The sequence below is a fragment of the Oryza glaberrima genome, chromosome 2 (genome assembly GCF_000147395.1).
Source record: "Oryza glaberrima chromosome 2, OglaRS2, whole genome shotgun sequence".
Taxonomy (NCBI): Eukaryota; Viridiplantae; Streptophyta; class Magnoliopsida; order Poales; family Poaceae; genus Oryza; species Oryza glaberrima.
Genome location: NC_068327.1, coordinates 24,637,053 through 24,649,974, shown reverse-complemented (window position 1 = coordinate 24,649,974; position 12,922 = coordinate 24,637,053). Strand labels below are relative to the sequence as shown.

The 12,922-nt window shown below is 43.3% G+C and overlaps 1 protein-coding gene across 2 annotated transcripts in view; it reads right to left on the bottom strand.

Moving 5' to 3' along the window:
• LOC127761751 (ADP-ribosylation factor GTPase-activating protein AGD2-like) overlaps positions 1-12,922 on the bottom strand; it is a 49,232-nt gene that overhangs the window by 4,080 nt on the left and 32,230 nt on the right. The window contains exons 1-15 of one of the 2 annotated variants that reach the window (XM_052286078.1): positions 7,824-8,019; positions 6,882-6,958; positions 6,299-6,399; positions 5,792-5,862; positions 3,486-3,548; positions 3,092-3,136; positions 2,917-2,982; positions 2,785-2,832; positions 2,603-2,698; positions 2,485-2,526; positions 2,150-2,365; positions 1,680-1,802; positions 1,304-1,516; positions 1,096-1,182; positions 606-854 (exon numbers count right to left, since the gene is read on the bottom strand). In XM_052286078.1, coding sequence (XP_052142038.1) covers positions 606-854; positions 1,096-1,182; positions 1,304-1,516; positions 1,680-1,802; positions 2,150-2,365; positions 2,485-2,526; positions 2,603-2,698; positions 2,785-2,832; positions 2,917-2,982; positions 3,092-3,136; positions 3,486-3,548; positions 5,792-5,862; positions 6,299-6,399; positions 6,882-6,958; positions 7,824-7,871 — 1,545 coding nt within the window. In that variant the 5' untranslated portion in view covers positions 7,872-8,019. Of the gene's footprint in view, positions 1-605; positions 855-1,095; positions 1,183-1,303; positions 1,517-1,679; positions 1,803-2,149; positions 2,366-2,484; positions 2,527-2,602; positions 2,699-2,784; positions 2,833-2,916; positions 2,983-3,091; positions 3,137-3,485; positions 3,549-5,791; positions 5,863-6,298; positions 6,400-6,881; positions 6,959-7,823; positions 8,020-12,922 lie in introns of those variants that run through there. The other variant, XM_052286079.1, reaches the window with a different exon arrangement.

Below are 12,922 nucleotides of genomic sequence, written 5' to 3'. Positions count from 1 at the left end.
TATCACAAGAAACTGTGACTGATAACTACATGGAGTTGGTAATAGATGCAAAAGTATCAGGATATGTGAAAATGGCTTTGGTAGATTGTTCATGAAAAAAGAACACTTTCATACAGTTATGTTTTTAATATTTCTATAAATATATAGTCAGAAAATAATGACAAAACATGTGAATTAGATACTGTGAATTGCCTAGGTTGGTACCACAGCCTGGATCTCATTTTAAGAGTCGAAGGTTAACAGACGTTGGAGTCGATATTCTTATGATCTTATCCAAGCTTTCTGCTTCTAATTTGATTTATTACCACCAATCCACCATTCCTTTTTACTCGATGTTTTGGACATTGACAAAGTTTACAGCATTACATTAAGCCCCAATCATTTCAGTAATGATTAATGGCAATAGCATAAGCATTAAACGTTATATGGTTTCACTATTATATTACAGTTTTATACTACTACCGTGGCTAAGTTATAACTTTTATGTGTTTAAAATTTTGAAGTGCTTTCCTGTGAAAGACAGGGTCAGGTCACCAAAAACGTAACTTTCAATGAAGTAGCATAAATTAGACTCAAAAAGAAAGAACAAGTGACAGAGTTCACACCTTCGAAATATGGACTCCAAGATTCCTGTGAGCCCCAGAACACTCTATACAAATAAGAATTCCTAAATTTAGAGATGCCCAATCAGGATCTGGTGAACGACATTCTGCACAACTGTCATTTCCAGGAATATTCCTGAGATGGTTGAATATATCATCATGTCCCTCTGGACTTTTGTTCTCCTCAAGAGAGTGAGAATCAACAGAATTTGCAGAACCATGATGTTCCGCCTCTAGATTTCCATACGACACCTGGGATTAACTGAATCAGCATATGATCATACTAAATTATCCTGAACAATCGATAGCTCGAATATATGATTAAAATGCACTAAAATGGAGCTAATCTTAAGGTGCAGAACAAGCACTATTACTATATTAAATGATTATTATGCAATGGAGATGCAACTTGCAAGCAGTGCAGCATATCAAAGTTTTTCTTCAAAAGCACGAAAGACTAGAAATGAAGTGTTGCCATAGGAAGTATCGAAACCTGTCTTGGGAATGGTAAATTAAGCAGTGATGCAATAACTCCAGTAACTTTCTCAATCCAATCCTTTTGGTCAGCACCAGATTCTGCCTGCAATTGACAAAGTCTATAGTATTAATATATAAAAAAATGCATGTATCATCAAAGACTAGAAATTTGGTGTCACAGAAAATGTGACATCCAAGTAACAGACTAAAAGTGTTACAATTACCTGTAAAGTGTATGTTTTCATGGGAGAGATTACTCTAAAGCAAAATCTTAGGTCATTTTCTTCTGCATCAATCTTAATTGTTGAAGTTCTTAGATCAATTTTGTGGCATGAAAGTGCATTGTCACCCTGAGTTGGAGCCTTTTGGTTCAAGAATCTGAAACGACTAAAAACACCAGTCCCTTCACCAGCTGTTTGCTGTGATGCCGCTCCTTGCTTCCCACATGAACAAAGAGATAAATATAAAATACGGAACAAACAACATGCAATTGTTCAATATTTCAGGTACATTATGTAACACAATTAAGGTATAAATTCCCAAATAATACATTTAAAACAATCCATGACAGCCCACAAATCGCTAACTTTTATTGCATACCGATTGTCCTTTATTCCCGTAGTAGAAAAGAGTCCCGTGACTGTCGAGAACAAAGAACCTTCTCTTCCATTCTCGTGAATTTTCAGAACGCTTAAAGAGATAACCTTGTTTGATTATTTGAACCTGCCAGAAAAATAAATTAGTAAAAGAAAGCAACAAAGCTTAACTAAAAAAAAAGGTTGCATGTTATATATAATTAAAATGTAGTCTGGTGAATTATAAATGGGAATAACAGGGCATTATAATACTAGAATTTGAACCAAAGGGATAACATCATCGATCTCTTTGCCTAGATACCTAATTTAGGAATACATGAAGAAGCAATCACCATCTTAGAAATAAAAGGTGCTTCGCTCTTAAACATCATCAATCGAAGCAGAACATTGAACAGTGCTGCAGCAAGCTTAGCCGTCCAGGTATCCTAGCCTATTATTTATGATTGTTTACTCAACAGTGGATAATGGAAATACCTCGCCATTGGCAGTTGACTGCATTAGGGCTTCAATCTTTTTATAGGATTGAAGACCAACAACATGGATACCATCACCACTGGTAGATGTGTCCACATTACTAGCCATTCTCAAGTTCGCGATTTCCTCTTGAGTCCTATATTCTTGAATTCTCTTTGCAAGTTTATCTTGTTCATTGATAGCCATTTCTTTTGATTGCTGTGCATATGTTAGAACCTGTATCAAAACCTTACAGTTAGCATATTAATGGTTAAATTATGGTCAATGGATCCATGCTGATTGAAATAAATGTTCATCGGTTTAAGACCAATAGGTCAGAGAAGAGATTACTGAACCTGGTGAATGAATGGTTCCATTTGACTCAGTAGTTCATATCCCTAGATCATAAAGAACAAAATCAAGAACCCAAAAAACCAAACAATAATAATCAATCGAATTATAGAGTGACCATGCCTGCTTGAAATATCTCAAATGGGCATCCATCACTGCACTTATTGATTCCAAGAACTCATACTTCTTCTTTGCTTCAATATTTGAAAGTGCGTGCACCTGAATTCCTTACAGCCAAGGAGAATTATTGGCTTGGCAAAATCAATAAAATTAGCAACACTATATAAAAAAATGTTCATACATACTAGGTTAAAGCGGCATCGTTCGAAAGCTGACTTGGCATTGTGTAGATCCTGTAAATTTGGAATTAGAGATGTGGTATAGAAATTAAATAAATGATCACTTACGAAAAAAAAAAACAAGTTGTCCCTGTTCACCTCCTCAAGTCCTGTCACTACTTCTGCTCTAGTCCCTTTTCGTACTGATACAAATTTTTCACGTGCCTGACAAGCAAGATAGCAACATATATCCTTATAGGGCACCACATGCCAAAATGAAGAAATATGCAAATTGAAAACTAGGTAATCGCATAGCTAGAGTGCAAGATATCACCTGATCATACCCCACTGTAGCCCTATCCAAACGCTGACGACAATCCTATATACAGTGCAGGATGTTAGCCTATAGTATTAACTAATTAATGTGTTAAAAACTTCCACATGAACATCAAGACAGTAGGGCAAGTGTATTTAAGACAGAAGGACATCCATATATTGTTCCCATTACCCAAAATGGAAGTCAGTGAAACTCAAACTACATTTCTAAGATCACTTCATGCAATTTTTTCATTGTCAGAAGCAAAAGGCTTGAAATTCGGATCCAACAAAAAGTCAAGCACGCAAGCCATGTATCCATGAAGAAGAGCAAAACCTGAGGTACTACCTACATAAATACAGATCTCAGTAGTGTGCTTAATTTTTTGGGGGCAGGAGGTTGTCACCCTCACCTTCACGCCATGCAAATCCACATCAATGAATTGCATCAGACGTTCACTAAGCATATGATCAACCTGGTTGAGGAGACATACTGATTAGAATGATAGAGATTCAATCTGTTAAGCTAGCAAAAATAAAAAGAACAAAAATGGTTCTTCTTTGCAAATAACCCTTTTACAGTGTCACAGTGTTATTTGCATCAAAAGGGAACTCCTAGTCCCATTCAGCAATCTTACTTTTCAATTTCATTACCGATGAGTGACATGGACGTATGAAACAACATATGGAGAAGGAGAATCCTATGTACCTATAAAGTTCATTCCCACTAACTGCAATTAAAGCTATTTTCCTCTCCTCTCATCGTGCTATGTCACCTCAATTTGTATATGCCATGCAAAATACCTACATGTTCCAAAAATTCCTGATTAAGTCATCAACCTGCAAATGATCCGGCCCAACTACCATGCTTCCTTACATGCTCCATTCTCTCATCCTCTCACTAATCAATCATCATCACATCCTCTTCTGTAACCGCTGATGCAATGGCAAGGAATCTGAGTGGACCGCACTGCTGCAGACAAGGTAGGATGTGAGGAATTTAATCTGCATCTTCAGCGTCCATCCCCTACTATATGCCTTCCTCCGTTCCTCAGTGCACACCTGCCCTCACTCTGGTGCTCCATGTCTGGCATAATGCGTAGCCCACAAGTCCTCCACACCTTGACACCCAACACCATGGGTCTACCGGAGAAGTACCGTACGTATGCGTGAGTTTATCATCCCATCAAATACTACAATGATCACAGGTCATAATACCCACCTCATTCCTCTTCCCTATGCTTCCTCCCGTTGAATGCTTTGGTGAGTCAGACTCAACTGAGTCTTGTCACAAAACTACTGATTTTGAAACAAACAATTGAATAGATCTTACTTATTTTTTCTTGTTTCCAAGTGTTTGCATTAAGCAATTGAAGGAGGTACATTCACTTCGATTTGTATTTCATGGAACATTTGTGTTATGATGAAACTGGACAATCTTTATGTAGAGTCCTATTTATTGCAGTTGAAATTTGGACAGGAAGCATTTTTTATCTGAAATTAAATGCACATTCTTTCACCAACGCTATCAGAATTTATCAAAATGAAAAATTTTACTTCCTCCGTTTCAGGTTATAAGACTTTCTAGCATTGCCCACATTCATATAGATGTTAATGAATCTAGAGACAAGTTTTATAACCTGAAACGGAGGTAGTACTATGCTATGCTCTTTTTCTCGTTCCATCACCCAGCTAATTTTTCATATTAACAATTGATCAGCGTGTTGCAGCGCACAGGGTGCCAATTACTCCCTCCGTCCCACAAAAAGGATTTCTGGAGGAGGGTCCCAGAAAAAAAAAACGATCTGTACACAAAAAAGTGAAACATTCAATGACTGAGTACTTCACATCGGTGGTCGAGAAGGACCTTATCTCTTCCCAGGCACACACCCATCTCGCTCGAGTCTCTCTCATTCACCATCGTCTCGCTCGTTCATCAATGCTGCGCTCCAACGATCTCCATCTCCATCTCCATCCCCATGCCCACTGCGCCACTGTCTCGCGCTCCCCTCTCGCTCCTCCCGACGACCTTATGCGTCCACCCTGATGCTGCAACTCGGATGTGATGGCTGCATCGGTGCCGGATGGATGCGGTGCAGAGGAGATTCGCAAGAGGCAAATCCGATGCTGGCAACGACGTTAGATGGAATGCAGCTCGGGTGCCGCGGCGGAGAGGGAGGCGCCCGTGGATCTCCCAACACTGAGGTGGTCGATGAGTTCAAGAAGCGTGTCATTAGAATGAACCCCATTTGTATTCTTTTTCCATCTATTCTTCTTTTCCACCGACGTTTCTTTCTGCCCTTCGACCTTGTTAACTGTATTGAATTCTTCTTGCCCTTTGGTGCACCGTGGATGACTGCCACCTTGGTGAAGGCGGACAACCTTTCTCTTCTCTGTTCTTGGTTCTTGTTAATTTTTGCAGGTTAAATAAGAGCATTTCTTGCCAGCATTTATTTGTTCAGATGGGAGATGTTCTCTTTTCTTTCTGCAGGTACTAGAAAATTTCAAATTTTTGGCGCTTATTTTTGTGCCAGATGCCTCTTTTTTTTCTTATAGTATGTGCTGTGTGAATTAATGGGTGGATGAATGAATGTAGTAATGAGGGCACTTTGGTCTTTCTATGTTATTACTAAATTTGCATTGGGAATCCAGGATTCCATATTTTGTGGGACGGAGGGAGTAGTACATAAAGAATTCAATGGCATAGAATAGATTTTACCTGAGAACGAAGGAGTTCCTTGTATGTTCCAAGCTCCCTAAAAGCAGTAGTGAACTTGGACATGACAGGCCCTGCAACAGAATTCAGAATTTGGATCTTCCACATTGAAAGCTGAATGTGTTCATGAACTTCACTTTATTAACAAATTTGCATTCCATAATTTCAGTGAAATGGCATTGCAATAAACCATTACAGTTAAGAAACATTGTGTTATCATAGTACAAGCCTACAACATATTAATAAGTAAAATAAAAGAAGTCCATAGTATGTGCTTGCTTATGTCTGCATTTATATATATTCTAATGATCTGTTACTGTGATCTTTCCTTAAGAGAGGGAACAGACATAAAATTAAAGATGTGGTACATAATTGATAGGAGACAAAAGGACGCCAACATGGCAAGATGTTTAGCAATTGGCAAGGATGGACTCAGTTGTTTAGCTATCTATGGATGGGAAACCAGGAAAAATTAAGCAACAGATATAACAGAGATTTAATGAAATTAACCTCCAATGGCAACACTAACAGGGTCATCTTGACCAGCACCAAATGCTTCTAGAGCATCGGCAAATGTTAGATCTCCCGCGTATCCTTCATCAAGTGATCCCCTGAAACTAAGGTTATCAGCAATACTATAACAAAACAATATATCAAACATATGGTTTTTTATTATCGTTGTCTATCCTAGGAACAATAGGAACTACAAATTATTACATGTAACATGGTAACAAAAAAATATTAATCCTGAACCAGAAAAGTAAGAAAGAAGAATGCAAAGTCATTTATTGACACAAAATTTTATCCAATAAGCATTTTTATCGATATAAACTTGCAGACAATTCATATTGGACCATAGAAACAGAAACAAGTTTTGAAATCGTGTAATTGTGTGCATTGCAGTAAAAGGTTGTATGCTACAGAAACTTGATATTGACTTACATCGGCATAAACCTAGAAGAAAGAGTGATGTCTTTCTTAAACCCAAAAAAAAAAAGAAATAATCATGCTACGCATTCTGCATCGAGTGTACGCCTGTGCTGCAAAGTTAGTAGCTCGGCCAAAAAAAACAGTAGTTGGGAGCTTAATGTACATGAATCTTTTGCATCCTTTATGAAGATTCGAACATCGTTGTTTCAGTTCATCGCTTAGCTGTTCCATAGAATTGACCTGCAAGTCAATGGAAATAAGCCGCAATCAATAGCATATATGCATGTAAAGGTCTGTTTAAGATGAAAACAAAAGGATTTATCAGAAAAAAAAAAGAGAAGATTCAACTTGATAGCACAAGCAGGAAGCTTGCAGTCCAAATTATATATTAAAACTACTAAAACCAATCTACACACAGCCTTCGAGTCTAAATAACAGGTCACTGTTTTTTCTGTGGCTTCTAATAACCCAAACCAGCCATTTGAACTGGAAAAGAAAACCGTCTAGCTTATTTCGTCCCTAAGTTTTTACAGGATTTTTTCTCGAGAAATTAGTCGATGAATTAAAAAATTGTTCAAGTGTGTGATGCAGCAATAAAAATAAAATGGCACCATTACAATCAGAAATGCAGCACTGCTCAAAGATGAAAACGATCGGTAAAGGAACAGAGAACACACAATAAATGTAAAATAATATTCCTTCTGCAACCTACAATGCACTCATGCCGGCGAATCAACACGACAAAGCCAACCTACGGTATTCGTCGAAACCAAAGCGGAATTGATATCCATTCTACTCAGGAACAATCGCATTTCCGAACCAATCAATGGCCAATAAAGCATGAAATCAGGTCGAGATCTCGCCACACAGAATGCGCCCAACCTCCCAAATCCCAGCCCAAAGCTACCACAATCACCCCAACCTCCAGCTCCACCCACCCTAAATCCCCCACCACGTACGATCCAAATCAACCCAAATCCAACCAACGACGCGGAGCCGGAGGCGAGATCTCGCCCGAAAGCAACGAACCCTGAGAGGGCCGGATCAAAAGGTGACATCCCGCGGGCAGGGAGAGAAGAAAGGGGGCGGCGGGGCGGCGGCGCACCTGCTTGCGGAACATGGGGGAGTCCTCGAGCTTGGTGAAGGCCGCCATGCCTGGCGTCGCGCAGGGGATGACGCTGCTTGCTGCTGCGGCGGTGGCGGTGGCGGTCGAAGCTCGCGGAGATCTGATGGAGGCGTGGGCGGGAGGTGGGAAGGAGGAGGAGGAGGAGGAAGAGGAGGCCGTCGGTCCGGTAGTTGCTGCCTGCCTGCCTGTCTGTCGCGGTGGCGCTGCTTCGTGTAGCCTGGGCCTTTGCTGCCAGCACGATTCCGGGCTCCGGGGTGTACGGGGCCACGGCCCACGGGCTCACTGGAGATGGAGAGGAGAAACGGACCTGCAACTGATTGGACCAGACTGACGGGCTGAAAATAGTCTGAGAATCCGACAAGATAGAACCGGGAAAGTGAGACGGGCAAAGCGGGTTTTTTTTTTTTCTGGAATAAGTCCACATTGACTCCCCTAATATAGTTCCAATCTGATTTGTATCCCTCAATCAAAATACCAGATATTTTGACCCTTTAATCTAACTATGAAAAACCGGTGCAAATCGACTCTCTTGGTGGTTTTGAGGGTGTTTTTCGCTGACGTGGCTTCTTGGCCTAGTCCAACTAGCTGAGTTAGTGGTGGCCCACATGACAATATCTTCTCTCTTTCTTTCTTGCCCCTACCTTTCCTTGCACAAGCACAGCATCTCAAGGAGAAGCGGCCTCAAGGTGGAGCGACGGCCCCAAAGCGTAAGGATGGTACACCCTTGAGGCGGAGCAACGACGCGTGGCCTTGAGGTGGAATGCGGTGTGGCCCAAGATGGAGAGCGCGACACTGACGCGGCGGCATGCCCTCGAGGCGGCCAAAGAGGTGATGAGACGGCCCTGACGCGAACCATGGCACGGCCTCAAGGCGGAGAGACCATGCGGCCTCGTCCCATCGGCAGCAGAAGGCCAAGAGCAGAAGCTCGACGACTAGGGTGCTCACCATCGGGTGGAGCTTGGGAGTCACCAGGGAGGAGTGTCAACAGCTTCGGTGATCTCCTGGTAGCGGCGGGCCATCCATCCAGTGAAGGATGAGCCACCCATTCTCGATCTCCTCGCGGCGGCGGGCAATCTATCCGGTGGAGGAGGAGCCACCCATCCTCGGTCTCCTCGCGGTGGTGGGCTCCAGTGTTGCCTGCTTCTTCATCTGCATCTCTTTCTCCCCCCCCTCCCTCTCTCCCCCTGCTTCTCCCCTAGCATGGTGTTATCCTCATTACGCGGGTGGCCGATGTGTTGCAGAGACCACGTCCATGCCTGCCTTCGTGCGCCTCGCCGAGATCTTGCTCATATTTGTCGAGAGTTGCTGGAAGCGGCGACGGCGATGTCGTCGTTTGCGGTGCTTTGCTTGGCAGAAGGCCCTCCTCACGAGTTCGTCCCGGAATATCACATGCCTCGATTGCGCCCTAGAGAGAAGCATGACCATGTGGCCATTATCCCGGGAGGGGCATCAGTGTCCTCCCTCGGCACCACGACGCAGCCTGACCTTGTGTCGAAACAATATTTCGGCAAGACAAAAAGGGGGTGGCTATCAAGCTGGAAAAGTGGATGGATTAGGAGACACAAGGTTTATACAGGTTCAGGCCTTCTCGATGAGAAGTAATACCCTACTCCTGTCCGGGGATTGATCCGCCGAGTGTATTATTGATCATATGATCTGGATGAAAAGTTATGCTCCAAGAGGCACCCGAACCCCTCCTTATATAGGGGGAAGAGTCGGTATAACAAGATACAGCCCATGTTCCTAACGGAATAGGCATGTAAAGATAAATTATAATCGTAACCGACTAGAACTATCGGGTGTTTCCTTGGTACACATGTTAATATAACAACCGAGTCCTTTACTAAAGATATTATATCTGTATATGGTACCCCCATACCAAGTCGGATATACATGCCGTGTGGGTATGGGGTATCCATAATCTCCACACCTTTGCGAATGGAGGCAGGGCTCGGGGCTTGGCCGGTTCCGCGGTGGCCCACACAAAGGATAGGGATGACGGCTATCGGAGTATGGAACCCCTTTAGCGAGGAAGTTTGGCATTCCTCCTAGATAAAAATTCAGCCAGGGTGCAAGTCCTAAGTTCGGATCCCTATCGTTTGAAGAATCGTTTGAAGAAGATGAACACAAGCAATTATACACGTTCAGGTCGCACATATGCATAACACCTCACTCCTGTGTGATGGACTATGGATGATTTAGTGGATTATAAGTGAAAAGTTCTAAGTTCTTGAGAATGCAAAGTCTTCTCTATGTTAGCCTTACATCTCGTCCTTTTATACGAGAAGGGGAGTCCACAGTGCCAATGCATGCATGCAGGAGTGAGACCCACTCTATTGAATTTGGTGTGCTTATTCTTGTCGATGTCTCTCCAAGCAAGCCACCCAGATGTGACCGTTTCACCTACCGTCTGACAAGTGGAGCAGGAGGCAAAAAAGTCCTCTTCCAGCTGTCATGGGTCCATGATTAAGCCTCTGTAAGATGCCAAGGTGGGCCTGAGCGTCGAATAAGGAGGGTGTGCCACGTTACACCCCCTCTATTCCTTTGGTCGACGTGGGCATGCAAGGGGCTTCATGCAGCGCTACGTTTCCCAGCATGCGGGTGAGCTGTATACCGAGTTGCTCTACCCTGTAGTTAAATTGGTGTGTTTGTTAATGCCAGGCCTCCGGGCGGGACGAAGCCTTCCAAGGAGTGCCCGCGGTAGAGGGCATGCTCGGGCTCCTGCCCAGGGCCCCAAGACGCCTGAGCCTTGTTCTGTGTGGCCACCATGCTTGGGGCAACCGCACACCCGGGGACACACCGCGTGTCCGAGACATGCATGATCGTTCCCATTGTTGAATGTAGATTTTTATTGTTAGTTTGGACGAGCTTCTCAAAGATGTCGATAATAGACATAGCTTGATGGAGATGCCAAAGCTTGCGAGCAACATCTTCAACACCTTTAAGATTTTAATCTTTTAGGTCTCAACTCTCTTCTTGATATCTTGAAGATGTAGATCTTGCAAGTTTCAACTCTCTCTTAACATCTTGAAGATGTAAATCTTGCAAATATTGGCGGGGCCCATGGTGCTCTAAGCACCCAATGGAATGAGAGCCCCCGTTCCCATTTCCCGTCAACAGCGGGCTGCAAGGTCTAACGTTCGCCGCGTGCGGTCTGCGCGGAGACGTGCACGGCGGCGGCAAAGGCTATCGATTCATCGTGCCCTAGCTCCAAGAGGAAGGCGGACGATGGCACGTATCACCTGGACTCCTGGAGGAGGCATCGCCTAGCGTGCGTCCGCGGCAAGAGGGCTGGGAGCGAGAACGACGAGCAGTCAGAGCTCATGTTAAAGTTGGACCTGGATGCGCTGCTGTCGGCGCCGATGGACGACAACTTGAGAGTGGTAATCAGCACAGCCATGACGGAGAAATATATGAACTATCTATTGAATGACGAGCCTTTGCCATGGACTTCGACGATGGAGGTTGTCGACGGCAGTGGCGGCGGAGACAAATCCATCCATGCAATGAACGAACCTTGAATGGAAGAAGAGATCATTGAGCTCCTAGCTGCCAGACAAACTATCGATGACATTCTTGGCACGGCTCCTGGTGAACAAGTTTCCTGATTGACCCCTAGTGATCGAGCCGCTTTAGCACTAAGTAGTGCAGCGTTGTATGGAATCGAAGCAGGTTTAGTTAGACATGCATGGATCAATTAATTAAGTATCTATGTTGATTTGTGCCTTGTGACTGAGCAGCATGAGGATATGCATTGCTCGATTGATCTGTAATTGATGATAAGAGTTGAATTGATTCTTTCTGTGAATTATGATGTAATACCCTTTTGTGAACTAATGAAAATCATCTTCATCAGAGATTCGGTACAAATTGGCCTCGCACCTCCCCGAGGTGGAGCTCGAGCCCTGTGGCATGGCCCTTCTACGGCGGGAGATGCGGTGGTGGTGGTGGGGTCCGCTACATTTAACCACGCAGCGGCATAGGATATCACTGGGCAGTAGCTACCCACTATGAAGAAATGCAAAATCGTGGTCAATTTTTAAGTTGTTTTAAGAATGCAAAGATTGAAATGTTGGGGCTCTGAAGTTTCATGTTAAAATTCGGCGCCTAAAGTTGCAACTGACAACTCCAAGAAAACGAAAAACTTTTTTAAAATTTCACCTATTAAATTGTATGTTACGATTTTCTTTATCGTTTTAAAGGATATGGCTTAATTTGTCCAAATCCATCCAAAAAGGCTTAATTTGTCTGAATCCATCCCAAATGCCACTTGGAATGCAGAGCCACGAGCACAAGATGAATTTCAAGTTTTGTTCTTCCATTTGTTATTACTTGATGTAACACCTCCATACTTCACAAAGCAGCATGACCGTGAACATCTCCAAGGCTTAGAATGCCCTAGTACTGCTCAACCAAACAAACAGATTCTAACAGCCTCAAATAAGGTTGGTCCTTTATACCCTCTTTGACACAACTCAAAATCCAAGATTTAAGCTAGATATTTCTACCTTCACAAATCTATAGATCTATGATATTTAGATAAATCATTTTGGTTCTATTTTGGATGAAATTTAAAATTTGAAACCACTATATTGTAACATATTTTCGGTGAAGTGGGAACCAAGGTCCCCACCATTGGCTGCTCAGGGCGCCCAATGACATGCCATCGGATCAGGCCACGTATACAACTATCAACCAGATACAAGCAATAGCTAAGACACACTCAAGGAAAGACCTATCCTCGGGTGAGGGTGAGCTCGCGGTAGGGGTGGTAATGGGTCAAGGCCCATAGGTTCTTTCACAATCCTATTTAACCCTCAAATATTCTTAGACTCAAAATGTATAGAAATGGAGCCCACCCCATTTTAGATCCAGCCCTTAAATTGTGTAGGCTAAAAAGTTGGGCCCATTACCACCTGTGGCTCGGGGTCATCCCTATGACCGTTGGTCGGAGCCTGAGCTCGGGACCTTGTCCCCAAGGCATTCCTATGGTCACTGGTCGGAATCCAAGCTCAGGACCTTGCCCCCAGGTCATCCCTAAGACAGCAAAACCGAGGCCCAAGCTCAGGGCCGCTTGC